This window comes from Microtus pennsylvanicus, chromosome 13 (assembly GCF_037038515.1).
Source record: "Microtus pennsylvanicus isolate mMicPen1 chromosome 13, mMicPen1.hap1, whole genome shotgun sequence".
NCBI classification, from domain to species: Eukaryota; Metazoa; Chordata; class Mammalia; order Rodentia; family Cricetidae; genus Microtus; species Microtus pennsylvanicus.
The window spans coordinates 69,622,139-69,645,910 of NC_134591.1; the positions used below are offsets into that span (position 1 = coordinate 69,622,139).

At 52.5% G+C, this 23,772-nt stretch overlaps 2 protein-coding genes across 2 annotated transcripts; one reads left to right on the forward strand and one right to left on the reverse strand.

Moving 5' to 3' along the window:
* Window positions 1–964: 964 nt before the first annotated feature.
* Window positions 965–7,753, forward strand: Ddost (dolichyl-diphosphooligosaccharide--protein glycosyltransferase non-catalytic subunit). Its single transcript, XM_075946735.1, has 11 exons — window positions 965–1,198; window positions 1,321–1,431; window positions 3,483–3,569; window positions 4,284–4,387; window positions 4,501–4,595; window positions 5,148–5,241; window positions 5,656–5,804; window positions 6,257–6,404; window positions 6,890–7,010; window positions 7,126–7,232; window positions 7,317–7,753. Exons 1-11 carry the CDS (start codon window positions 1,039–1,041, stop codon window positions 7,464–7,466), a joined length of 1,326 nt encoding a protein of 441 aa, XP_075802850.1. The 5' UTR covers window positions 965–1,038; the 3' UTR covers window positions 7,467–7,753.
* Window positions 7,754–8,192: 439 nt separating this feature from the next.
* On the reverse strand, window positions 8,193–22,238 carry Pink1 (PTEN induced kinase 1). The gene is made up of 8 exons (XM_075946734.1): window positions 21,753–22,238; window positions 17,368–17,652; window positions 16,526–16,626; window positions 14,388–14,570; window positions 13,801–13,964; window positions 11,871–11,998; window positions 11,401–11,637; window positions 8,193–9,706 (listed from the first exon to the last, which is right to left on the reverse strand). Exons 1-8 carry the CDS (start codon window positions 22,137–22,139, stop codon window positions 9,449–9,451), a joined length of 1,743 nt encoding a protein of 580 aa, XP_075802849.1. The 5' UTR covers window positions 22,140–22,238; the 3' UTR covers window positions 8,193–9,448.
* Between the last annotated feature and the right edge of the window lie 1,534 nt (window positions 22,239–23,772).

Below are 23,772 nucleotides of genomic sequence, written 5' to 3' on the forward strand. Positions count from 1 at the left end.
AATCTTCTTCCTGTTTTTAAATTTTTATATCAAGATCGATTTATATTGACACAGGGTCTCATAGAGCCCAGGCTGGCCTTAAACTTGCTAGGTAGCTGAGGATGACTTTGAACTAATGACCCTGCCGCTTAGTGCTGAGATTACAGGCGTGGGCCACCAAGCCTGGTTTTATATGATTTTGGTGGTCAAACCCAGGCCTTCATGCATGCTAGGTAAGCATTTTACCCCCTGAATTACAGTCCTCGCCCTTTAAATTTTATTTTTGTCCCGAGTTTTGGCTTGGTGTCTGTGTGTAAGTCAGAAGACAATTTGTAGGAGTCGGTTCTCCCTTTCCCTGACAGGCCTGAACTCCCTACGTAGGCCAGGCTGGTCTCAAAGTCACAAAGATTCGCCTGCCTTTGCCTCCCACTTGAGAGCTGGGATTAAAGGCATGAGACACCAATCCCGGGTGTGACGAGCCTTTTGGCCTTTAGACCTGTGCCATCCCTGCTGTTTGGGACGAGGCCAGGAGGCTACGTCCCCACCCCATTGCTCCCTATAGGGAAGGGCCTGCTTCCTAGCCCTCTAGACCAGTGACGGACGAGGAGGTGACACCCCCACCCCGATCTAGTCCAAGTGGCAACAATCGTGTCCAAGGGGTCCAGGACCAGCAGCCTAGGAAAGAAACTTAAACCCTAAAGACCCTCAGAGATAGGTGGGTTTGAGACCTACTGCAGGAGCCGGCACGGGAGAAGCCGAAGGGCGCCCGGCTTTGTTGATTGGCCGCAGCTACGGAGCTGTCTCTCTTGGATTGGTCCTTTACCCTGGGGGAGGCGGGGCCTCGAGAGCATTTCTCCAATAAAGTGCAGAGAATGAGCCTCCGCTGGGGCACTTCCGGCGGCGTTCCCCGTTTCTCAGTCCGTTCCCGCCGCGGAATGGGCCGCGGGGGCCACAGAGTACCCGGACCACTTCCAGGTGATACTCCAGCGCCTCGAGCGGCCATTGGGCGGCCGCGAAGGACACTTCCGGTGTCCAGGTGCTCGCTTCTCCGGCTGGAAGATGAAGATGGATCCCCGCCTCGCCACTCGTGCCTGGCCCCTCTGTGGGTTGCTGCTGGCTGCGCTCGCCTGCGTCTGTGCCAGCGGCCCCCGAACCCTCGTGCTGCTGGACAACCTCAACGTGCGGGACACGCACTCGATGTTCTTCCGCAGCCTGAAGGGTGAGCCCCGCGGCGAGGGCATGGCCGGGGTTGGGAAGCCCCGGGGTGGCTGCACCCTCCGCCGGCGGCAGCCAGGGTTCCTCTGCTGACTATCTACTCCAACTCCCTCTTTTCTTCTCCAGACCGGGCCTTTGAGCTCACCTTCAAGACCGCAGATGACCCCAGCTTGTCCCTCATTAAGTACGGAGAGTTCCTCTATGACAACCTCATCATCTTCTCCCCCTCCGTGGAAGGTAAGGGCGGCGCGGCGCCCCCAGGACTGGCTGGGATTCGAGGTGCAGGATTCCGTTGTTTTCTTGTGGTTCCTGGGCATGTTCTGGGACTCGGGATGATTTTCGAAACACAGGGGAGGAAAATGTTAATTCCAGCCTGGGCCTTGGGGCCGTTATCTTTCAAAAAGATAGACACTTTATGGAGAAGGGGGTTTTGTCGAACAAAGGCTCTGATAAAGAAGCCCCTGATTTGACTTGCTTGTGTACAAAGAATTGCCCCGTTATTAACACGGATTGCTGTAAAAAGCCTTTCTGCAGGTGGTTGATCATAAGATTACAAGTCTCCCGGGCTTGAGAGTCTGGTGTTCCCAGACCAAGAGCAGATGATGGGGTGGAGTGGGGTCTCATTTTTATCCTGCGGAGCTGCGTGGCTTTCACATAGCTGTAGCCTGCTCACCTGTCTTCATCTGGCTTCGGCTATTTCTTACTTGCTTGTATGGGTGTTTGGTCAGCTTGTGTGTCTCACTACGTGTATGCCTGATGCCTCCGGAGGCCAGAAGAAGGTGGTGGCTTCCTTGGCACTGCACTTGAAGGCACTTGTGAGCTGCTGGGAATTTAACCCTGTTCTCCGAAAGAGCAGCCAGTTCTCTTAACCACTGAGCCATCTTTCCAGCCCTGGCCATTTCTTTTGCCTTGCTGTTTTGGTGAGCATGGTAGATAGTCTTTCCATTTCATTCTTGTGTCAAAAGACTCAGGTCGTCCCTGTCTGCGGTAAGAGGTCTCTGCCATCCTTTCAGTTGGTGACACATGGGTGGCTTTTCTTTCCCTGGCAGTTTCTTTGTATTTTGTAATGCACACAAGAGTGGGTTATTCCAGCTGTCCACAATGTCCCGTGTCCCGTCCCTGGCTACCACCACCCACCCCTACCCCAGCTCCTGCTATTTCCCTTCAGGTCCCATTGGAAGAGCTCTCATCACCTATTCTGGTCTCGGAATATTTTCACAGCATGGCTTCACAGTACCTTCTGACACAGAGGCCACCTGTACCCAGCTCTACCTTGGAACCAAGGCACATTATTCTCCTGCTCACAATTCTCCAGTGGGCCCCACCAGCCCAAGCCTTCCAATAGCTGACCACTCCGCCTCACTGCTGGTCTCTGGTCCAGCCCCGAGGCTCACCCTACCCGGCGGACCTCACATCTGTTGTTTACTCTGCCTGTGTGCTCTTTGCTCTTCCTGCATGCTGTTGCTGTCCGGCCCACCCTTCCAACTTCTCATGTGCTGCTGGTTGGAGACTCTCCTCGCCAACCTTGGCACAGTGACTCCCTTCCCTCATTGTCCTGTTCTTTCTTCCCAGTCCATAGAAATACTTCGCAGGTAAGCGGATTGTCTTATGTTGAACGCCAGACTCACTCTGGTGATAACTCCAGAGCTCAAGCCCCACCCGGTGCCAGTTTGGAGGCTGGTGGCAGCAATGGCTAGATACTAAGTGAACTGACAGAATAGACTCTCATCTTTCAAATGCTGGGAACCCACAAGCCCTTTGGGTGATGTGGAAGCTCTGGATGGTTCTGCTGTGGGGAATGTGAACAAGGAAGCTGGTTGGTGTCAGCCCTGAGCCTTACGGTCAGTGGCAGTGTCACCCTTGGGTTCTGCAGTGCCTTCTCAAACAGCTCAGGTAGAGTGACATTGACAGACTACTGTATGGTGACCCCAGGCATGGAGCCGGCGATGGCCAAGGCTATGGGTGTTGGAGGCGTGAGAGCATTTGGACAGCACTGCTCTGAGGTGTGGGTAGAAAGTGCAGTATTTCAGGTTGAATAGATGTGCTTGGAATATGTCAACAAATGTCACTAGGATGTGTTTGGTGAGTACACCTGGATGACCAAGGCATCGCTTTGAGCGTTCTTTTGAGTGCGGCAGCTGTGGTGGATTTACTTTCCTTCTCATTTCTGGATCCATGGGAACCCATTCAAATCAATTGTGGCTGCTCTGGAGGGTCCCTACCTCCGTCCAGCAGCCAGGGAGTGGGGACAGGACTGTCTGGTCACTGTGTCTGGGGCCTTCTTTCAGATTTCGGAGGCAACATCAACGTGGAGACCATCAGCGCCTTCATCGACGGTGGTGGCAGTGTTTTGGTGGCTGCCAGTTCTGACATTGGTAAGTCTGCCTAGGAAGTTCCGGGGCTTTCCAGCAGTTCTCCACGGAGCTCAGAGAGCTTTATACGCGGGAGCTACCAAGGTGGCATTGGCTAGGTGAGCCCCAGCCATCGAGGCAGTGAGGGAGCTACAGGGCTTATCTGGCCCTGGGTCCCTCCTGTACGGTCCTGTGACCAGAAGACCTGGTTGGCCTTCTCCGTGATTTTCTTTGTTGTGTTCTGTTGGTTGGCTCTGCTCTGATGGGGGAGGAAGTAAGGGGAGGCACTAGATGGATTTTGTTCAGATTCTGGTTTTGAAAGTTTTGCTGCAGCAGGAAGAGAATCACATCCTCAGCTCTTGTTGGTCCCTCAGCTTCAGCAGCAAACAGCCAAGGGCCCGTTCTCTCAGCAGCGAGAGCCTCTTAGCCTTGTTCCTCTCTGTGGGTCTCCTGGTGGGGTGATGACAAGGACTGGTTAATGCTACCATTGACTGTGCCTTTGCTAAGTTTGTTAAGGGGGTTTGTGCAGAACCAGCTTGTTATGTTTGTGCAGAGAAAAGGGAAGGCTCTTGTTTAGGTCCACTTAGCATCTTCTCAGCCCTGGAGCTGATGCCCTGCCTGATGCAGGTGCTGGTCACTGCGGCTGACCAGTAGAGGGTGAGGTCTGAAGAAGCCGTGACCTGTGTTGTCAGGCCTGCTGGTCAGGGTTCAGCCAGGCAATCTCTTGGGTCTGTGCAGGTGACCCTCTTCGGGAGCTGGGCAGTGAGTGTGGGATTGAATTTGATGAGGAGAAGACAGCTGTCATTGACCATCACAATTACGACATCTCAGACCTTGGCCAGGTAATCAGGCTCGTCCCTTCAGCAGCTTTTGCTTAGAGACCAAGTGGGAGTCAGGGAGGACTCCCTGGCCCTGGGACCATCTTCTTGACCCTGTTTCCCTGTCCCCTTTGCAGCATACGCTTATCGTGGCTGATACTGAGAACTTGCTAAAGGCCCCAACCATTGTTGGGAAGTCATCGCTGAACCCCATTCTCTTCCGAGGAGTTGGGTAAGTGAGCAGGGACATCAAGGGAACCTGGAGGATCAGGGCTCACTTTCTGTTAGTGGACATGAAGCCAATTTTGTTTCGTTTTTTGAGACAGTGTTTCTCCCTGTAGTCCTGGCTAACCTGGAACTCGCTCTGTAGACCAGGCTGGCCTTGAACTCAGATCCACTTGCCTCTGCCTTCTGAGTGCTGAGATTAAAGGTGTGCGCCACCACTGCCCAGCCAAATTTAGGGTTAGAATGTTTGTTCTTCCAGGTGATAGCAATGAGTTTTACTATAAGCAAGAGGAACCCTGAGTGCTTGACTGTTGAGAAAGCATCTTTCCTGGCCAGTGTGGAGGCTGAAGCAGGAGGATTGGGGCTGCAGGCCAGCCTAGCTAGTGAGACCCTGTCTTTGAATGAGTTGATGGTGAACAGATGAGAAAGGGGAGAGAAGGGCTGACCTCTTTCTGGGAAGACACGGAAGAGATTTTTCCCTGGGGGCAGTGGCGTGGGACCCCGTGTCCTGCACCTGCTTCCTGCTCAGCGCTAGGCTTCTCTCTCTTCCTCCTTGCAGAATGGTAGCAGACCCTGACAATCCATTGGTTTTGGACATCCTCACAGGCTCTTCAACCTCCTACTCCTTCTTTCCAGATAAGCCCATCACCCAGGTGAGAGCCTCAGCAGCCTCCAGCTCCTGGGCCAGGGATAAGCCCTTTTTTTATTTGAAAACCAGGCAAAGCAGGAGAGGTGGGCTTTGCTGAGGCTGATGACATGCTAGGACCGAGGACAAGGGGGAAACAGTGGGGTCCTAGGTCCTCCCTCAGGTAGGCGTGGGGACATAGTCATGTAGGTGTCCAGCCTGCTGTCCCCTTGCTGTGGGGTCCTAGGTCCTCCCTCAGGTAGGCGTGGGGACATCGTCATGTAGGTGTCCAGCCTGCTGTCCCCTTGCTGTGGGATCCTAGGTCCTCCCTCAGGTAGGCGTGGGGACATCGTCATGTAGGTGTCCAGCCTGCTGTCCCCTTGCTGTGTTGGCTTTGCTCGTACTTTGGAGATGCTCAGGTGACTGCCGCTTCTATCCCCAGTACCCCCACGCGGTGGGGAAGAACACTCTCCTGATCGCGGGGCTCCAGGCCAGGAACAATGCCCGGGTCATCTTCAGTGGCTCCCTGGATTTCTTCAGCGATGCCTTCTTCAACTCGGTCGTGCAGAAGGCCACACCCGGCGCCCAGAGGTAATGGCCAGAGCCTGGCACATGAGGTCTGTCTGTGTGCAGGAGGAGGAGGAGCGCACTTTGAACTGTGTGTCTTCCGAGCTTCGCATGATCCACAGCTTTGCTGTGGTGCTGCTGGTATTGGCACCCGTGCTCACCAGGGTGGTAGTGGCTTGTGTGGAGCCCTCTCACCTACACGCCTGTGACTTGCGGCTGGAGCACACACCTGACAGGCATAAGTTCCTGTTTAGTCTCCAGCATGAAAATAGCTGGGATTGATTGTGCAGGTGACCCACAGCAAACCGCCTGCAGCTGCTGTTTAGTTTTTCCCTTTAGCCACGGGCCAGTAGCTGTGTGCAGCCTGCTTTCCGCTCCTCGCTTACTGAGCACTGGCCTGCTGGGCAGGGGTGGTCTCCATTAGGCACCCAGCAGGAAGTGGGCTGCAGCCCCAGCCTCTCCTTTCCCTCCTCCAGGTATTCTCAGACAGGCAACTATGAGCTAGCTGTGGCCCTCTCCCGCTGGGTGTTCAAGGAGGAGGGCGTCCTCCGAGTGGGGCCTGTGTCTCATCATCGGGTGGGCGAGACGGCCCCACCCAATGCCTACACTGTCACTGACCTGGTGGTAAGAACTCGTGGGGTCGGTGGGCGGGTCCTAAGGTTTTGACCAGGGTGGATCAGTTAGCTCAGAAGCCTTAGGGGTATCCAGGATGAACACGTACTTAGCTGTCTCTAAGAGGCAGCAGAGATATGGAGCCGACCACCAGCGCTAACTGAAGCCCCTGAGGTGGAGGTGCAGTGGAGCTCAGCTCCGCTGGACTGGCAGGGAAGTCGGGCTGACCAGAAAAGTGACATGGCAGGTGGAACTTGGCGTTGGATTTTGTAGGTCACTGTTAGTGTCTGGACAGTTGTCAGTCCCTGCCCACTCGGGATGGAGGGGACTCTGCTAAGGACCTCAGGCCCAGGGAAGGCAGAGGGGCTGCCAGTGCTGGCTCTGCTGAGAAGCAGTCATCCGTGCTCTGTGACTGCGGGCAGACTCGAGTCCCGCCGTGTTAGTAGTGGGCCCCTCCAACTGCCGGCCCTCCTTGCTGACCTAGCCTCTCGTCTCAGGAGTACAGCATCACGATTGAGCAGCTCTCCAATGGCAAGTGGGTCCCCTTTGACGGTGACGACATTCAGCTGGAGTTTGTGCGCATTGACCCCTTTGTGAGGACCTTCTTGAAGAGGAAAGGTAAGTGTGACACCTGTCAGAGAAAACCACACAGAGCAGCCAACTGCCCGCCTCAGGACACACATCCCTCAGGGAAACCCTGGTCTGAGTGCTGCTGCTGCTGCTGCTTCCCCAGGTGGCAAGTACAGCGTCCAGTTCAAGCTGCCTGATGTGTATGGTGTGTTCCAGTTTAAAGTGGATTACAATCGGCTAGGCTACACACACCTGTATTCCTCCACCCAGGTAAGCGGGAGGCAGTCTGTTTCTGGCCAGTAGGTGTTCTCCTTAGGCCTCCCACCAAGACCTGCTATCTCTGTGCTATTACAGGTGTCAGTGAGGCCACTGCAGCACACACAGTATGAGCGCTTCATCCCCTCTGCCTATCCCTACTATGCCAGTGCCTTCTCCATGATGGCCGGGCTCTTCATCTTTAGCATCGTCTTCTTACACATGAAGGAGAAGGAGAAGTCTGATTGAGCTGAACCTGGGACTCCATACAGCAGAGACAGCAAGAGGATTCCACTGGAACCGATGGGCTGGGCTTTTGTCGTTGTTTTAAAAAAGGCCATGGGAAAGTGGCACAGCCTTACCTCAGTGATGACGACTATGGGGTGCGGGGGGGACATCTTTCTTTACTCCGTGAGTGAGGATGACTATGGGGTGGGGCGGGGAGCATCTTTTTTCTCAAGTTTTCCCACTTTGAATCACTCTGGCATGTACAGCCACCCCATTTCTAAAATAAAGAGAACCGCTGCCCTCACCCATCCCCTGGCCCCCACATCATGATGGCAGGGCTGCAGTCTCGGGATTGCACGCCGGAGACTGTCTTCAGAGGGAGGGTGGGGATCACAGTGCTGGACTAAGAAATGCTGCTGAAAGACTGTTGACTCGGCGGGTAAAAGCACTGGTTGCTCTTGCCGAGGACCGGTTCAATTCCCAGCACCCACATGGTAGCTCACAACTGTCTGTAGTTCTAGTCCTAGGAGATCTAATGCCCTATTCTGGCCTCTCAGGCCACCATACGTTCAAGTGGGACATCATACGTTCAGGCAAAACCCCAATAAGTGTAATATTAAACTAAAAAGAGCTTGCACTGGCGTTAGGCTACACCTGTGTTCTTATCAAGCACATATTAAATTGTATGTGAACCTTTCCTGTTAGGGGATAAGGCACTGTTCTGTAAGCCAGAAACTGTTCAGCAGGTTACACTCTGCTCGGCATTGTATATTTAATATTTGACGGCTCCTGTAAGGAACGCTGGCCAAACACAACCATGCAGCTCGTGTGCGGCTCTGCTAGCTCCTGGTGCACGATCAGTTCAGCGGTGCTGGGCAAATACAGACACAACTGGGCAATCGCTAAGGACACACTCCCAGGTGTTCCTCAGGTCAGCCTGGCAGACACCTGGCCATCAGAGGATGGCTTTTCCTGCTGATCTCTGAACACAAGCATGTCTCGCACATAAGTTGCCCTTAGCCTAGGCAGCACATTCCAAGCCACACCGTGGCCACCTCTGTCAGATAAATAGCACATTCCTGGTACTAGGGACAGATATCACAAACTGTCACCTGCTGCCTTGTGTTGGATCTCAGTGATGAGTGCAGGTCTAACCCACCCTCAGCCCGTCTTTGACAGCACAGCCGTTTATACTGAGGACAGTAAGGGAAGGGGGTGCTTTCTGGTCAACAGTGGCAGAGTGAGGGCTCAGCTTCACATTATCTTTCGCATGGACGCTTTGTCTTAGTCATCAGCACTCTAAGAGTTAGGCACTATGACAGCATCTAGCCGGGGACTGACATCTATGAGCCATGCTTGCCTGTCACTCACTACTAAGTATGGGTTTGGTATTTCTTTTTCGTTTTTGTTGTTTTTTGAGACAGGGTTTCTCTGTTCAGTCCTGGATGTCCTGGGACTCACTCTGTAGACCAGGCTGGCCTCGAACTCACAGAGATCCGCCTGCCTCTGCCTCCCAAGTGTTGGGATTAAAGGTATGCACCACCACCACCTAGCCAGTTTTTTGGCATTTCTAAGTGATGGGAGAAAAATGCAAAGAATTTACTGACGGCCAAATTTGAGTGTTGATCCTCTGCAGTATTTGTTTGTCCTTTTGTCTCGCTGACAGTTGTCATTACAGCTACTTGATTTCCTGTCTGGCCTTCTACAGCTTGCCAACTCCTGATTTGAGCTGATGCCTTAATCCTATGGGGGAACTTAAGTGGGATGGGCCATAGGATGTATTCAAACCTGCACAGCTAGTGAATGTCTACAGCCTGAACTCTGTCTGAGGTCACTTTCCATTTCCTAGACCTAAGGCTTCCTCTTTGGCTGACCAGCCCCCCACTTCAGCTTGTCCCGACTCCCACCCACCAGCCAAGCCACCTCCTTTGGCCTTCACACACCCTCATGACATCAGGACACAGATGCCCCGAGTCTTTTAGTAACGACACAGCACAGAGTCATCACGGGGCTGCCCTCCAGGAGCGGAGGAGGAGGGCTGCCTGGCAGAGCGCCTCACACTCCAGGTTAGCCAGAAAGAGCATCTGCAGCTTTGTCTCCACACAGCTCCTCTCCATGAGCCTGCCAGCCAGCAGAGTGGCTGCTGACTGCTGAAGGAGCCAGCCAACCATCTTGTCCAGTTTCAGATTCTTCAGGGCTAGAAGATGCTCGCCCCAGAGGCTTAGGTGCAGCACGTTTGCAGCCACACGTGCAGAAGGTCTCTGCAAAGCAATGGAAGGTGCCGTCAGAATGCCGTCAGCAGGCACTTGGTCCACACTGTGCTGCTGAGGGAGTACAAGGGGAACTGCCTTCCCCAGTTCCATCCTTCCTCCACCCTCTGTCTTCCATCAGCTGCTCCCTAACCGAGCACAGACCCTTGCCCATGTCAGCTCTGCTGAGACACCTTTGTCATGGGACCCACATGACTGGGTTCTAGCACTGGTACAAGAGTTCTCACCTGGTGTGGTTGCTGAGCTAACGCTGTCTGAGCATCTGCTGTGAGGAGGCAGCTGTGAACACTGAGGTGTGTGAACAGTGAGGGGGGTGAACAGTGAGGTCCATGTACAGTCAGGTGTGAACAGTGAGGGGGTCAACAGTGAGGTCCATATACAGTCAGGTGTGAGCAGTGAGGGGGTCAACAGTAAGGGCCGTGAACAATGAGGGGTGTGAACAGTGTGAGGCGGTGAACAGTGAGGTCCATGTATAGTCAGGTGTGAACAATGAGGGATGTGAACAGTGTGAGGCGGTGAACAGTGAGGTCCATGTATAGTCAGGTGTGAACAATGAGGGATGTGAAGAGTGAGGGGCATGAACACTGAGGCAGTAAACAGGAGTATCAACAATGAGAGGCAGTGAACACTGAGAGGTGTGAACGGTGAGGGGTGTGCAGGCTGCAGAGCAGCAGGCTGAGGCTGGGTTTGTCTCGGGTTTCTCTAAGAAGCCACCTGGGGCAGACCTGCAGTTGCAGTTCCCGCTCAGAGTTTGGCTTCACAGCTTGTCTGAGAGCAGCGTTTCCTTCCACGTGTGGCCTCTTTGTTATGCATACCTCAAAAACACACTCTTTTCTTTCTAAGCCACTCTCTTACTGAAACAAAATTCAAATATTTTTCTTACATTTACTTATATATTGGGGTGGGGCTGAAGGAGCTGGTTCGTCCATAACATAGGTCCTGGGGGTCAAACTCAGTGTCAGACTTGGCAGCAAGTGCCATTATCCACCAAGTCATCCGCTGGCCCTGATTATCGTTGGATTGTATGATGCGTACGGGTGTGTGTGTATGGCACATGTGTGGAGGTCAGAGCACAACTTGGTGGGTCAGCTTGCTCTCTCTTCACCTTCACATCGGTCCTGGGGTTGTCAGGTGTGCCAAGCACCTGCTGAGCCATCTCAACAGCCCATCCTTCTAAGCAACTTCCTACATAACCAAAGCCAAGAGGACTGGGAAGCATGGGGGGCATGGTGTTTACCCAACATTCATGTGACCCTGGGTTTGAACCCCATGAATAGGGAGTGAAAGGAGACCAAAAGATGCACTGCTAGGCCTCTGACCCTAGGACTCCGATTAAAGGCTTGCTGGTCAGCTTCCTGTTTCTGTTTTTTGTTTGTTTGTTTTTGTTGTTGTTTTTTACAGGGTTTCCCTGTAGCTTTGGAACCTGCCCTGGAACTAGCTCATGTAACCAGGTTGGCCTCAAACTCACAGAGAACCGCCTGCCTCTGCCTCCCGAGTGCTGGGATTAAAAGCATGCACCACCACTGCCCGGCCCTGCTCCTGTTCTTAAAGCTGTTCTGTCCTGTAGTTGGCCTTTGCCTGTATATGACAGAGTTTCATGCCATAGGGCTTGCCTAAACTTGGCCTTTACTCAGACTTGAACAAAGGGTCCTCATCCACACAACCAAAGCCAGGAACAGCCTCACCTTGCTTGCCTCCCGTTGGAGCAATGACCTCACCAGCTGTCTTGCATCTGGAGGCACCAGTTTAGGCATCTCTGGCAGCTGAGCTTCCTGGTAGCTGCGGCTCTCAAGGTGGGCTCTGCCTTGGCCATAGAAGGGATTGGCAAGCCCAAAGATTTCATAGGCGATGGCCCCCACAGCCCAGGTGTCAGCCTTGCTGAAGTCAACCACTGTCCTGGGGCCAGGACGGGCTGTGGACACCTGCAGGAAGCAGACAGTGAAAGAGATCAAACCTACCATTTGTGTTCATGTATGTCACCTTAGCCAGGGTCAAATCTAAACCAGAATTTAAATGTGCCATGGAGCTGTCACAGCTGCCTGGTTGATGCTGACAAACATCAGGGACCTCAGGTCAGCCTAGTTAAAGCAGAGCCATGTGGCAGGAACCTTGTTTATTGGGAAAACCTAGGAAACACACATCCAGCAGGACTCACCTCAGGGGCCATCAGGGAACCGTTGCCACCGAGGTCCACATACCAGCTAGTGAAGGGCAACTGTAAGCCAATGCGCTCGTCAGCCAGGCAGCACCCGAAATCCGAGATCACCAGCCAGGGGCAGTTGTCTGCAGAGGCAGCAAAGCTAAGCAGCAGGGTCTGCTCCTGCTCCCTCCCCCGGGTCCCTCCAAAAACCACCAACACATAGGTGAACTGGACGAATAAATAGGCTGTGTCCAGGAGCCCAGGCCACCAAGGCCTGGATGAGAGTCTATGAGTGAACTCACAGCAGGGCTGGCAACAGGTACATAGAACTGCTACCCAGAAATAAGGGCCAAAACCCAGGCCCAGGCAGGGGACTAGGTGGAGTGAGGAGGAGCTCCATGGAAAATGTTCTAATTAACTAGATGCGTCCAGAGACCAAAGAACCTCAGCCTTGGCTAAATGATCTCCAAGGGTCTATACACTTTAGGAGTCTTAGGTTTGAATATGCAATGCCAATTAATCTAATAAATGGGTCTTGGGAGATAAAGGGGTTCCACACATCACACAGAGTTCCTTGAAAAAGCCAGTTCACTTTTAGCTTTTTAGTTATACATTTAATAATTTTAAATTCAAGTTTACTGTTTGTTTGGTTTTGATTTTTCAAACAGGATTTCTCTGTGGCTTTGTAGCCTGTCCTGGAACTAGCTCTTTTAGACCAAGCTGACCTCAAACTCACAGAGATCTACCTGCCTTAGCCTCCCAAGGGCTGGGATTAAAGGCGTAAACTACCACCACCTAGCTAAATTTCAGTTTAATTTTTTTAAAATATTTATTATGTATACAATATCCTGTCTGTGTATATGCCTGCAGGCCAGAAAAGGGCACCAGACCCCATTCCAGATGGTTGTGAGCCACCATGTGGTTGCTGGGAATTGAACTCAGGACCTTTGGAAGAGCAGGCAATGCTCTTAACCACTGAGCCATCTCTCCAGCCCTAAGTTTAATTTTTTTTTTTTTTTTGGTTTTTCGAGACAGGGTTTCTCTGTGGTTTTGGAGCCTGTCCTGGAACTAGCTCTGTAGACCAGGCTGGTCTCGAACTCACAGAGATCCACCTGCCTCTGCCTCCCAAGTGCTGGGATTAAAGGCGTGCGCCACCACCGCCCGGCTCTAAGTTTAATTTTTAAAAAAGATTTATTTCTAGTTTTATCTACATGTATGTGTCTGTCAAGTGTGTGTAGGTGCCCATGGAGGCCAGAAAAGATCATCTGGAGTTACAGGCAGTTGTGAGCTTCTTGTGGGTGCTGAGAACCGAACTCAGGTCATCAGGAAGAGAGTGGAGCACTTAGCCACTGAGCTCCCCAGCCCCATGACTCCTTTGAAACATCCCCAGTCTTCTACCTGAGTGCTGCCAGTGACAAAGAAGGCCAGGTTTGTGCAGGCAGATTTCACTGAGCTAGAATCTACCTTCCTTTCACCGTTTTGAGAAGAACTGCCAAACTAATGGTATTGTCTGCAAGTGGGCCACAGAGAGAATCCTGGGGACTGCAGGAGAGCTGCTCCTGTATCACCCATCTGATGCTGGGGGAACCATCTCTTGTGTGGAGATAAAGACGACAGTACAGAATCTTAGAGCATTCAGGGCTAGGCAGACAGCTCCATGGTTACAGTGATGAGGACCTAAGTTTGGATCCCAGCCCTATGTCAAAGCTGTGACCTTGCACCATCTATGAGATGGTGCACATACATACATACATACATACACACATATATATATACACACATATACACATAATAAACATAAGGGAGAACGGTGGAAGCAGAGGCCTGGCATCGACCTCTGGACCTCACATGTGCATCTCACATGTACACACACAAACCCTGACCTCAGTGTCTCCATTTCCCTTCCCCCATCTCCCTGGAGCACTGTGGTGTGGTCAGCACCTACCTGAGTCCAGTTCCACAAGTATGTTGTCAGATTTGAGGTCCCGATGGGCAATGCCCTGCTGAACCAGGTGGTCCACGCCCTCCAGTAACTGCAAGGTCATCATGGTAGCCAGGCGGGGACTGGGAGTGTGCTCCTGGAGGTACTGGCGCAGGGTGCAGGGATAGCTGACGGGAGGACAGAATGGCTGGGCATCACAATTCCCAAAGCCTCATCCACTCTTAGGACTGGGCCTTTCTTCTTCTGGAGCTTCTGTTCTTTATCCCCAAGCATCCTCTCAGATCCTACCCTTCCTGACCCTGAAACTTGGAAGCCATGACAGTGCCACCCCCACCTCCTCAGATCCATCCCTGAAGAGGGGTGGCACAGAGAGAGGACACCATAGAGAGGGGAGCTGTGACTGTCAAGAGTGCTGTGTGGGACATATACTCTGGAAGATGGGGAGTCTGTACCATTCCAATAGCTGTCTCCTGCACACAGCATGCTTCGGTGTTCCCAGAAGCTCTATGCTCCAAGGACAGGGACCAGCTCCCACCAGAAAGGAGAGGCTGCTTTAGGGCTCCTGTTCCCCACACACCACCAGCACTTACTTCTTCATGACCAGGAACAGTGTGCGACTGTGGCCCAGGCCTTCCGGGTGGAAGCGTGCTGGCAGCACATCAGGGTACTCAGCCAGGGCCCCTGGCAGCAGGGGCACAGAGGAAGTGAAGGCGCGGAAAATCCGGATGATGTTGGGGTGTGGGGCCAGCTGCTTGGGACCGCCTCTGGATCTTCTGTTCAGGCAAATGGGACAGCAGATGAGGCCGGACCAGAGACAAGTGCTGGGAGGACAAGCTAAGGCCACCGCAAAGGCGCTCATTCACTCAGGCAGAGTGACCAGTATCCACTGCAGGTTTTCCCTGCTCCAGCTACTGCACGCATCCTGGGGCACCCCAACAGAGGTAACCCCTCACATTCGAGGGCTCCTCTAGTCCACCCTTTGGCTCATCTTTTCATCCCACGTGGCCAAACACAATGGCTAAGACATCCTGGAAGCTGCCACACTCAGTCCTTGGCCTTGTCACTCATGCGCTCTAAGCTCAAGGCGGCGGAGTGGAAACGGGGACTACAAACAGAGATGCGCCATGCAAGGGGTCAGCAAGCACACAGCGCTACAGTCGCTCAGCAGTGCCCACCCAGCGGTGCTGATGCCCACTATTGGCCACTTGTCTAGCATTCGCTACTGTGCACTGAGTACCAGGCATTGGTTATGATGCTAGGAGCTGTGCACAGACAGGACGGAGTCACTAAAGCCACCACTTTGAGATCTAACACAGGAGGAATTCTTTTAGCTTTCCAAGGACAGGGATTCAGTCCAAATCTTCTTCCTGATTACAGGGACTAACATCCCCTTTCCCAAATGACACCCCAACACAGGTGCAGTCTGCTGTAGTGGTGCCACCCGGTGGCCCTTGTCCACTCCTACAGGATGCTCCTTGTCCACTCCCACAGGATGCTCCTTGTCCACTCCTACAGCCATGGCCCCACAGAGGCACAGTGGTTAACACTGTGGACAGGGTGGCTCTGCCTCCTGTGTGCCAGCTCTGATCCTCAAGCCAAGGCTGACTGGACCAAGACTGGACATTTGAGATCCCAATGGCTGGTGGGGAAAGGAACAGGCAGGTTGGTCGCTTCTCTTAGTGGACACAGGGAAGGCCACAGGAAGCAAAGGGCTGAAGAAACGGAAGAGCCACGGGGAAGAAACACCAGCGCTGAGGGTGGAGAGGAGAATGCAGGAGGATGCCTGCACTGTCCTGGAGCCTTGTGGCTGAGTGCACATGCGCCCTTGTCCTGCCCCTTCTGTGTCACAGGAGTGGTCTCCTGCTCTATGCAGCATTGTTCTTGCGCCTGGGTCACTGGTGACATGCAAGTCAGGACCTAAGTAGAAGGCTGGCAGCGCCCTGGCAGGTGTCCTAAGAACCCTCAGGCAGTGTGGGAGATGGGAGAGGGGCAGGGTATGTCTGAACTAGGTCTGTCTGCAGTGCGCAGAGAGCAGCCTGACATGGCAGACAGAGCTTGTACTTCTAGGGACAGTGGTGTGCAACTCAGAGTGGGGAGGGCGTGAATGGCCAAGGATAAGGAAGGAGGTGGGAGAAGCAGCAAGGAGCTGAGTCCGAGGCCTCTGAACAAAGGCCTAGTGGACGTGGCCAGAGTGCTTTAGGGGGAGTTTCTCTGGACACCCAGCAGCACGTCAGCTAGTGCCCTGCACAGACACCCAGGCTGGAACGCAGAGACACCTGGGCAGACAGGACTGGAGGCCAAATGGCTATGAAAGCCTTGGGGAGAAGCAGAGGGAGGATCAGGCTGTTTCAGATGGGAGTCTGCACATCATCAGGCTTGTGGCCAACATCAGCAGTGTTTCCACCTGGAGACTGCCTTCCAGGACATCACTCCATAACCACCCACTGCTGTGTGGCACATCAGACACAGCGCTGAGTGCTGGAGATAAGAATGATGTGTTTGAGCCGGGCGGTGCACACCTTTAAGCCCAGCACTAGGGAGGCAGAGGCAGGCGGATCTCTGTGAGTTCGAGGCCAGCCTGGTCTACAAGAGCTAGTTCCAGGACAGGAACCAAAAAGCTACAGAGAAACCCTGTCTCGAAAATCCAAAAAAAAAAAAAAAAAAAGAATGATATGTTTGTTCTCAAAGAGCCTGCGATTGCTCTGGTGGACTGCAAAGCAGTGCTTACCTGTAGGTGACTCCTCCATACTCTCCATCCAAGGCCACCCGACTTGCTGGGACCAGCTCCTGGCTCATTGTGCTTAAGATAGCTTCACTGGAGGAACCCGCCTAGAACATATCCACAGCGCACCCATGATTCCACAGACATGCATGGAATGTCAAGTCTGCTTGGGATCTGAAGTAGGACGTCTGCAACCTAGAACTGGCTTTGACAGTCAAGGTGAAGTAACCTCTCTAAAGCAGCGAGGCAAAACCAGTTCCTCCTGGAGCCTGGAGGGAGGTACCACTTGGAGCATGCTTCCCACACCTCAAACCCTTGGTACAGTCAAGCGGCCCTGGGCAGGAACAGAGGCAAAGATTTCAGAGCCCAGGATGCTTGCCACAGGGATGTCTCTGGTCACCTCCAGCTCAAACTGGCCACAGAGGGGTGGCAGCAAGCCTTGGATCAAGTTGTTTAAGTATGGGGAAAAACATGGCTCCCCTGGCCAGGGAAGCCAGTCATAGACGGCATGAGAGGTGAATGGTTATATAGCTGACTTCAAATGAAATAACCAGCAACTCAGGAACCCATGGTTTAAGCAGTTGCCACTCAGAGTGGTTTCACAGACCAGAAGCCTGGGCACCATCAGAATTTGGATAAAAGTTAGACTCTCAAGCCCTGACTGACAGAATCCAAATCCGTCACCTGGTGGATGGTGAATATGTTACAGTCTATGACTGCTAACTACAGCTCTCACGTAGGAGAGCAGACATCTAACATTCTTGAGGAAAACCTGTGAGAACCTCCCCCGCCCCTGAAGACTGACACTTTGAGATGTGCCTGCTCAGAGATGAAAGGGCCATCCTTACCGAGATATTCCACATCATCTTGATGGCAAAGGGAAAGGCCAGGGTCCCTGGAGCCTGCTCCCTATCTGTTCCCTTTGGGAGGACATCCGGGCCATTTCTTAGAAGGCTAACACACGTGGTCTTCTTCAGGTGCTGGGGCAATGTGGGCATGGTAGCTTCGTACACAGCAGCGCTGCAGCCCTTGCCAATGGACTGTCCTATCAGATAATCCTCCAGACGGAAGCCGTGCCAGCACCGCGTGTCCAGGGGGTCAGACACCAGCTTGTTCTTCTGTGTAAAAATGGCCTGTGAGGAAAAAGAAGGCACTGTGATCCTGGGGGCTCTAGTGAGGCCACCACAGAGCAAACACAAGAGGGAGAGAGGCACAGTGAGGCAGGGTCCTCACCAAGACCGCCACCTTGACTTTAAGGGTGGGCTTGTCCCGGGTACAGGTTAGCCTGCTTCTGTCTCATTGTCTAACAGTCTTTCCCAGACACCCCTTCACTGTGATCGGAGACAGTCCAATGCAGGCCCCGCATCGGTGGCATTAGCCAACTGCAGATTGAAAAGGGTCTTAAAAAATACAACTGCAGGCTGTTTAATCCCAGTACTCAGGAGCCGAAGGCAGGTGGATCTCAGGAGTTCAAGGCCAGTCTGGTCTACAAGAGCTAGTTCCAGGACAGCTAGGACTGTTAAACAGAGAAACCTTGTCTCAAAAAAATTTATATCTGCAGTCCAGAATGCTGCGGCACACCTGTCCCAGCACTCAGGAGGATCATGAGTTTGAGCCTGGACCATATAGTGAGACCTTGATTTTTTTTGTTTGTTTTTTCAAGACAGGGTTTCACTGTGTAGTCTTGACTGTAATGGAATACACTCTATAGATCAGGCTGGCCTCAATTCACAGAGATCCACCTGCCTCTGCCTCCCGAGTGCTGGGATTAAAGGGGTGCACCACTGAACCCTAAACAAGTAATTCACATGTACGTTTTTCTTGCCATTATTCTGTGAACACCACAGTGAGCAGCTCTTCACATGGCATGTGTTAGGTCTTTGTGAGGCCATGCTGGGCACTGTCGGTGATCAAGAGATGATGTGCAGCACACAGGAGCTGCACACAGGTCCGTCCATACAAAACCACCATCTGACCGAAGAGATGCAAACTGGGTCTGCTGATCTGGATATCTGAACAGGACCTAGAAGCCATTCCCTGTGGACACCAAGGGACAACTCTGGCTTGTCCTGGAGCTTTGCCAGCCCAGGCTGTGAGTGCCTACATTTGTTTATTTCTGGGGTTCTAGGGCCTTCCCAACGCCAGGCAAGTGCTCTGTCTCTGAGCTATACCCCAGCCCTGCCTGTCACTCTGTACGTATCCCGTAGCTGCCTCTCTCCGAGTTCCTTCATGAACCTCCCCAGGCCCCCTTCTGCATTCTTGCTGTGCCGAGCACACCTCTGTTTGCTCAAGGCCAGCTCAGGTCATTCCGCCTCCATAACCCTGGGGACCAACCTGTCACACATGCCTTCTGAGTTCCCAAGGCTCTGGGTCCCTAGAAAGAAACTACTATACCTTGAACTGAAACTTCTAACTGTTCAGTACAACAGAAACGGGTGTCCCTTGCTATCAGCTTCATAAGACCCAGGAGCAGGAGAGATGCCTGCAGAGTAATCCCCATCATCCAGGGTTTTGAGTTCGAGATACTTTTTAACTTTTTGTTTTGAAGCAATTACTCTCACAGAAGTTGCAAAAATAGCACAAAATGTCCCTTGTGACCTTTCCCAGCCTTCCCAATGGCAACACCTATACAGTGGTAGCATAAACTGTCACCAATGTTCATCTGATTGCAGCAGGTTCCAGAATTTCCTTCCTTTTCAAAGGCTGAATAATATCCTACATTGTGTGTATGCACCACTGTCTGTCCATTGATGCACTGACGGACGCGGGGTCACCTTTACCCCTTGGCTATGTAAATAAGCTGTCGTGAAAACCGTAGCGAGGTCTGTGCACGCTTTCCATTCTGTCAGGTATCCATGGAGAGAGGAAAGACTAGATAGAGTGGTTCTGTTCTTAGCCTTTTGCTACCATTTTCCATAGCAACTGCAGCATACAGGACTTTATATGAATGGTTTTTTTACCCCCAGTAGATGCCAATGACTGCAATACAGACTGGTGGGGTAAATACATATTTAATTTTGTATTACTTTCCATCTGCGCTGGCCACCAATAAGGCATGAGAGAGCTCATCCCCCACCCTCATTGGTACCTGCTATTGTCCTTATTTCTATCTTAGCTCTTCTAGTAAGCGTGCACGGATACCTCATCTCATTTTAAAATGAACATGTCACCTGGCCAGTGGTGCCGAAAATTTTCACATATGCTTACCTGTCACCTGTACATAGTTTTCTATTGGTTTGCTTGCTTGCTTGGGACAGGGTCTCACTGTGTGGTTATGTAAGATACAGAAATTGGAGCCGGCTGGTGGTGGTGCACGCCTTTAATCCCAGCACTCGGGAAGCAGAGGCGGGAGGATCTCTGGGAGTCTGAGGCCAGCCTGGTCAAGGCTCCAAAGCTAAAGAGAAACCCTGTCTCAAAAAAAAAAAAAGCCGGGCGTTGGTGGCGCACGCCTTTAATCCCAGCACTCGGGAGGCAGAGGCAGGCGGATCTCTGGGAGTTCGAGGCCAGCCTGGTCTACAAGAGCTAGTTTCAGGACAGGAACCAAAAGCTACAGAGAAACCTTGTCTCGAAAAATCCAAAAAAAAAAAAAGATACAGAAATTGAATCATAGTATTAGGAACAGAAAGTAGAGGAAATGCTTGCTTGGTCCTTCTTTGATCCATATCTTTAAACATGATGCTTCATCCTCTGCTCCTCAGCCCAACCCTGTAAGGTGCAGGGGCTATGTTCACTTGGCACATGGTTCCAGACCCCAGAAAAGAGACTGGCTTCCCAGAAGGCTAAATTCTGGCAGCCGACAATGGAAAGACTTGAACTGTACAGCCAGCTCTATCCCGGGCCTGCCTGCAGGCTTTAGATCTGCCAGCCCAACATGAGCCAAGTCCTCAAAATAAGTCCCTGTCTCTAAATATACACATCCTGTTGGTTTTGTTTGTCTGGATGACCTTGACTAGAAGACTCTGTGAGCAGAAAGAGAGGTCGCTGTGCTATTTCAAGAGTTGAAAAGATTGAAGAACTCCCACGTATCCAATGATAACCGCTCAGGTTAACTAGCACGGTGGATCCGCTGTGTTCTCCCTCAGTCTCGTCTGTAGTTTCTACTCAGCCTCTCGCCCACCGTCTGTCTAAACTGGAGCAGTAGTCTGGCTCAGCACAGGGCACGGGCTTTGGGCACTTCCTTTAACCAGCAGTGTGGCTTTGGGTAAGCCATCTCACCTTTCTTGAGTACGTGTCCTCCATAAACTGGGATGACAACGACATCAAGGAATAAGAGTGTTATGATTTTTAGAAAATGTATACAAAGCATAGTGGTGCAGGCCAATAATCCCAGCACCTGGGAGATGGATAGGAAGATCAGAAAGAAGTTCAAGGCCAACCTGGGCTACATAACAAGTCAGCCCCCTTACCCCCACCCACGCTCTAAAAAAAAAAAGAAAAAAATTTACTCAAAGCCACTTGCCACAATGCAACAGGAACTAATAATTAGCAATATCTCTTCTAAAACATACTGTTTGTAAAAGAAATGCAAAGTGCTGGCCTATCAGGCCATCAGTAATGGGAAGTAAGTCAGACTTAACTGATGATTTCCGATTTACAGTTCAGTAAAAACAGACCTTAATGTTTACCTCCACCTACCCCCACTACCAGGTATAGGTATGCCCTCATGATGTGTTGCTCCTAGAGGCATAACTAAGATGCCACCCACCACTTACTACGGACCGCGAGTACCCCACCCCTTGAATTGCCCAACCACGGCTCAGGGCCCTGCCCCTCCCAAATTCCCAGGCCCTCCTATCGCAGATTCCTGGTTCATCCTCAGACCTGCCCCTACACTAAAGACTCAAAGCCTGACGCCAAAACTGGCCAGCTAGCTCCGCCCCTAATTCCGCCCCCAATCAGCGGCGCAAACCTGAAGACTCCAAAAACGCTTTCCAGACCTGCACCTAGCCACGCCTCCACCCTAAACCCGCGTTCCCTATTTCCTACTGACTCGAGGGGCCTCCACGCCCCTGCTTCCAGCTTTGGTTCTAGCTGTAGCCTCTCCCTGTCTGGCTCCAGGTCCTTGACGGACTCCAGCCCCTGATCCTACCCTCGCCTCCACCCTAGCGCCACTTTAGCTGTGGCTCCGCACCCAGGGTTCAGGGCCCGCCCTCGGCCCAGCCCCACTCTCCTAGCCCCGCCTCCTCCTGGTCCAGGCCCCGCCCTCTCCGGCCCCGCCCCCCACTGCGCTCACCTGGATCTCCTGACAGGCCGAGGCGGCCCGCCGGCCCTCCGCCTGCTTCTCCTCGATCAGCCCCAGCCCCAGCCCGAAGGCCAGGAAGACTGCTCGGCCGTAAGGGCCCGCGCCGCCCCGGGCCCGCACCAGGAACTGCCGCTGGATCCGCGCCGCCAGCCCCGCCACCGACTGGCGGAAGAAACGGTAGCGGTCGGGAAGGGGGAGCCCGAGCGGGCCCGGCTGTACTCTAGGACCTGCGACACGGCCCGGACGCTCTCCGCGGCCCCAGGCTGCCGCGGGGCCGGGCTTCCCCAAGCCCGAGACCGGGCCGGGCTTGGCTGCGAAGCGCAGCAGAAGCTCCCGACCCAGCTGCAGGCCTCGGCCCAGGGCCTGTCGCACCGCCATGGTAGCGCGGCTATCCCGCTGCCACCGCCACCGCCACCGCCACCGCCACCACCACAAACGTCCGGGAAGCAGAGGACAACAACAAACTTGGGGCGGAGCCTATGCGCAGGCGCGGGGGGCGGAGCCGCGGCAGTTCCCCTGCTCGGTGCGCGAGGGCGCTGTGCGCTCATCCGCTAGTCTCTCTTAGTCTGGCTGGTTTGCACTTTGAACCCTGATGGAGCGTTTGCAAAAATCTTCCCTGGCCCTGGTTGAGAAATTGAGCCGGTAAACTAAAATCTGTTATCAATCACCAATCCAGGCCCTTTACACCTTTAAACTGATGTAACTCCCCCGCCAATGATAGAAGAGTGCCAATTTTGTAGATTAGAGAGTGTTGTGTTTCCAGATTGCATGCAGATATCAGAGCTGAGGTTGAAGTTCAAGCTGCTTTGGCTGTCGAGGGCCTGGTCTCTTCTCCCCCACCCCCAAGTGCCCTCATGTTCCTATACAGGTAGAGGTTCCAGAACTTAGGGCTAGGAGGGAAATCTCAACCAAAGGCCCCAATGTACGTCTACTGAGTGCTGGAACGAAAGGCCTGTGCCACCACATGCTTTCCAGGCTTAAAACCAACAAAAAAAATCCTAACGGGCTTGAGTTATGACGTACTCATTAAGAGCACTGGCTGCTCTTCCAGAGGCCCCAGGCTCACAATCATCTGTAACTCCAGTTCCAGAGGATCCAACACTGTCGTCTGGCCTCCTCAGGCACCAGGTACACAAGTGGTGAATAGAGATGTATGCAGGAAAACCATGCATATAAAATAAAAAAAAAAAACCAACAATAACAAAACCGCCTGAAGTCCAGGACTCTAGCTCAGGTTCTTACATTTGCAAAGCAAACTTTACTTATTTGCATATTTGTGTGTTTGTGTGTGAAGTTTACCTATAGAAATCAGGCAGCTGCAAAGGGATCCATATTTGAATGGTAAGTATAAGGTGTGTGTATAAGGTATATGAATCTAGTTACGCAGACGGAAACCCAGTAATTTCACACTTGCTTGTTGATTCACAGAATGCATACGTATGTTCAGAGTACTGGGTGTGGTGGCCCACAGGCTGAAATACATAGAAAGATCCAAGCTAGTCAGGGATACATAGTGAAACCATGCCTTTAAAAAAATGTCATTCCACAGAGTGTAAAACTGAAGACACCCATAGGAATGAGTGCCCTCTAACCACATGGATAGCGTTTTATAACGATAGTAAGGAGCTAAATCAAGAATAAAAGGACAAGTCAGGTGGTGGTGGTGCTTGTCTTTCATCCCTGCACTCAGGAGGCAGAGGCAGGCGGATCTCTTGTGAGTTCGAGGCCAGCCTGGTCTACAGATCGAGTTTTAGGACAGCCAAGGCTACAGAGAGAAACTGTCTTGAAAAAAAAAAGAATAAAAGGACAAATGCTGTTATTCAATTTACATGATGTTCAGAGGCAGTGAGACTCATCTGTAGTGTTCCGGGCGGGGCAGTTCCTAGAGGGACGTGAAGAGTTTTTTGGATGCTGGTGACCTTTTTCATGACCTGTGTGTCCATGTGATGAAAATTCATTTCGTTCACTGATCCTGAGTATACTATTCCAAAAATGATTTTGTGGCAGGCCG

Bases quoted from the DNA above. Each gene is read 5' to 3' on its own strand.
- Ddost (XM_075946735.1), top strand. From the start codon at position 1,039: ATGAAGATGGATCCCCGCCTCGCCACTCGTGCCTGGCCCCTCTGTGGG. The intron at 5,805-6,256 runs GTAATGGCCAGA...TCCCTCCTCCAG, and splicing joins GCCACACCCGGCGCCCAGAG to GTATTCTCAGACAGGCAACT. The intron at 7,233-7,316 runs GTAAGCGGGAGG...GTGCTATTACAG, and splicing joins ACCTGTATTCCTCCACCCAG to GTGTCAGTGAGGCCACTGCA.
- Pink1 (XM_075946734.1), bottom strand. From the start codon at position 22,139: ATGGCGGTGCGACAGGCCCTGGGCCGAGGCCTGCAGCTGGGTCGGGAG. The intron at 14,571-16,525 runs GTAAGCACTGCT...TTGCCTGAACAG, and splicing joins TATGGAGGAGTCACCTACAG to AAGATCCAGAGGCGGTCCCA. The intron at 13,965-14,387 runs GTAAGTGCTGGT...TCCTCCCGTCAG, and splicing joins CTGTTCCTGGTCATGAAGAA to CTATCCCTGCACCCTGCGCC.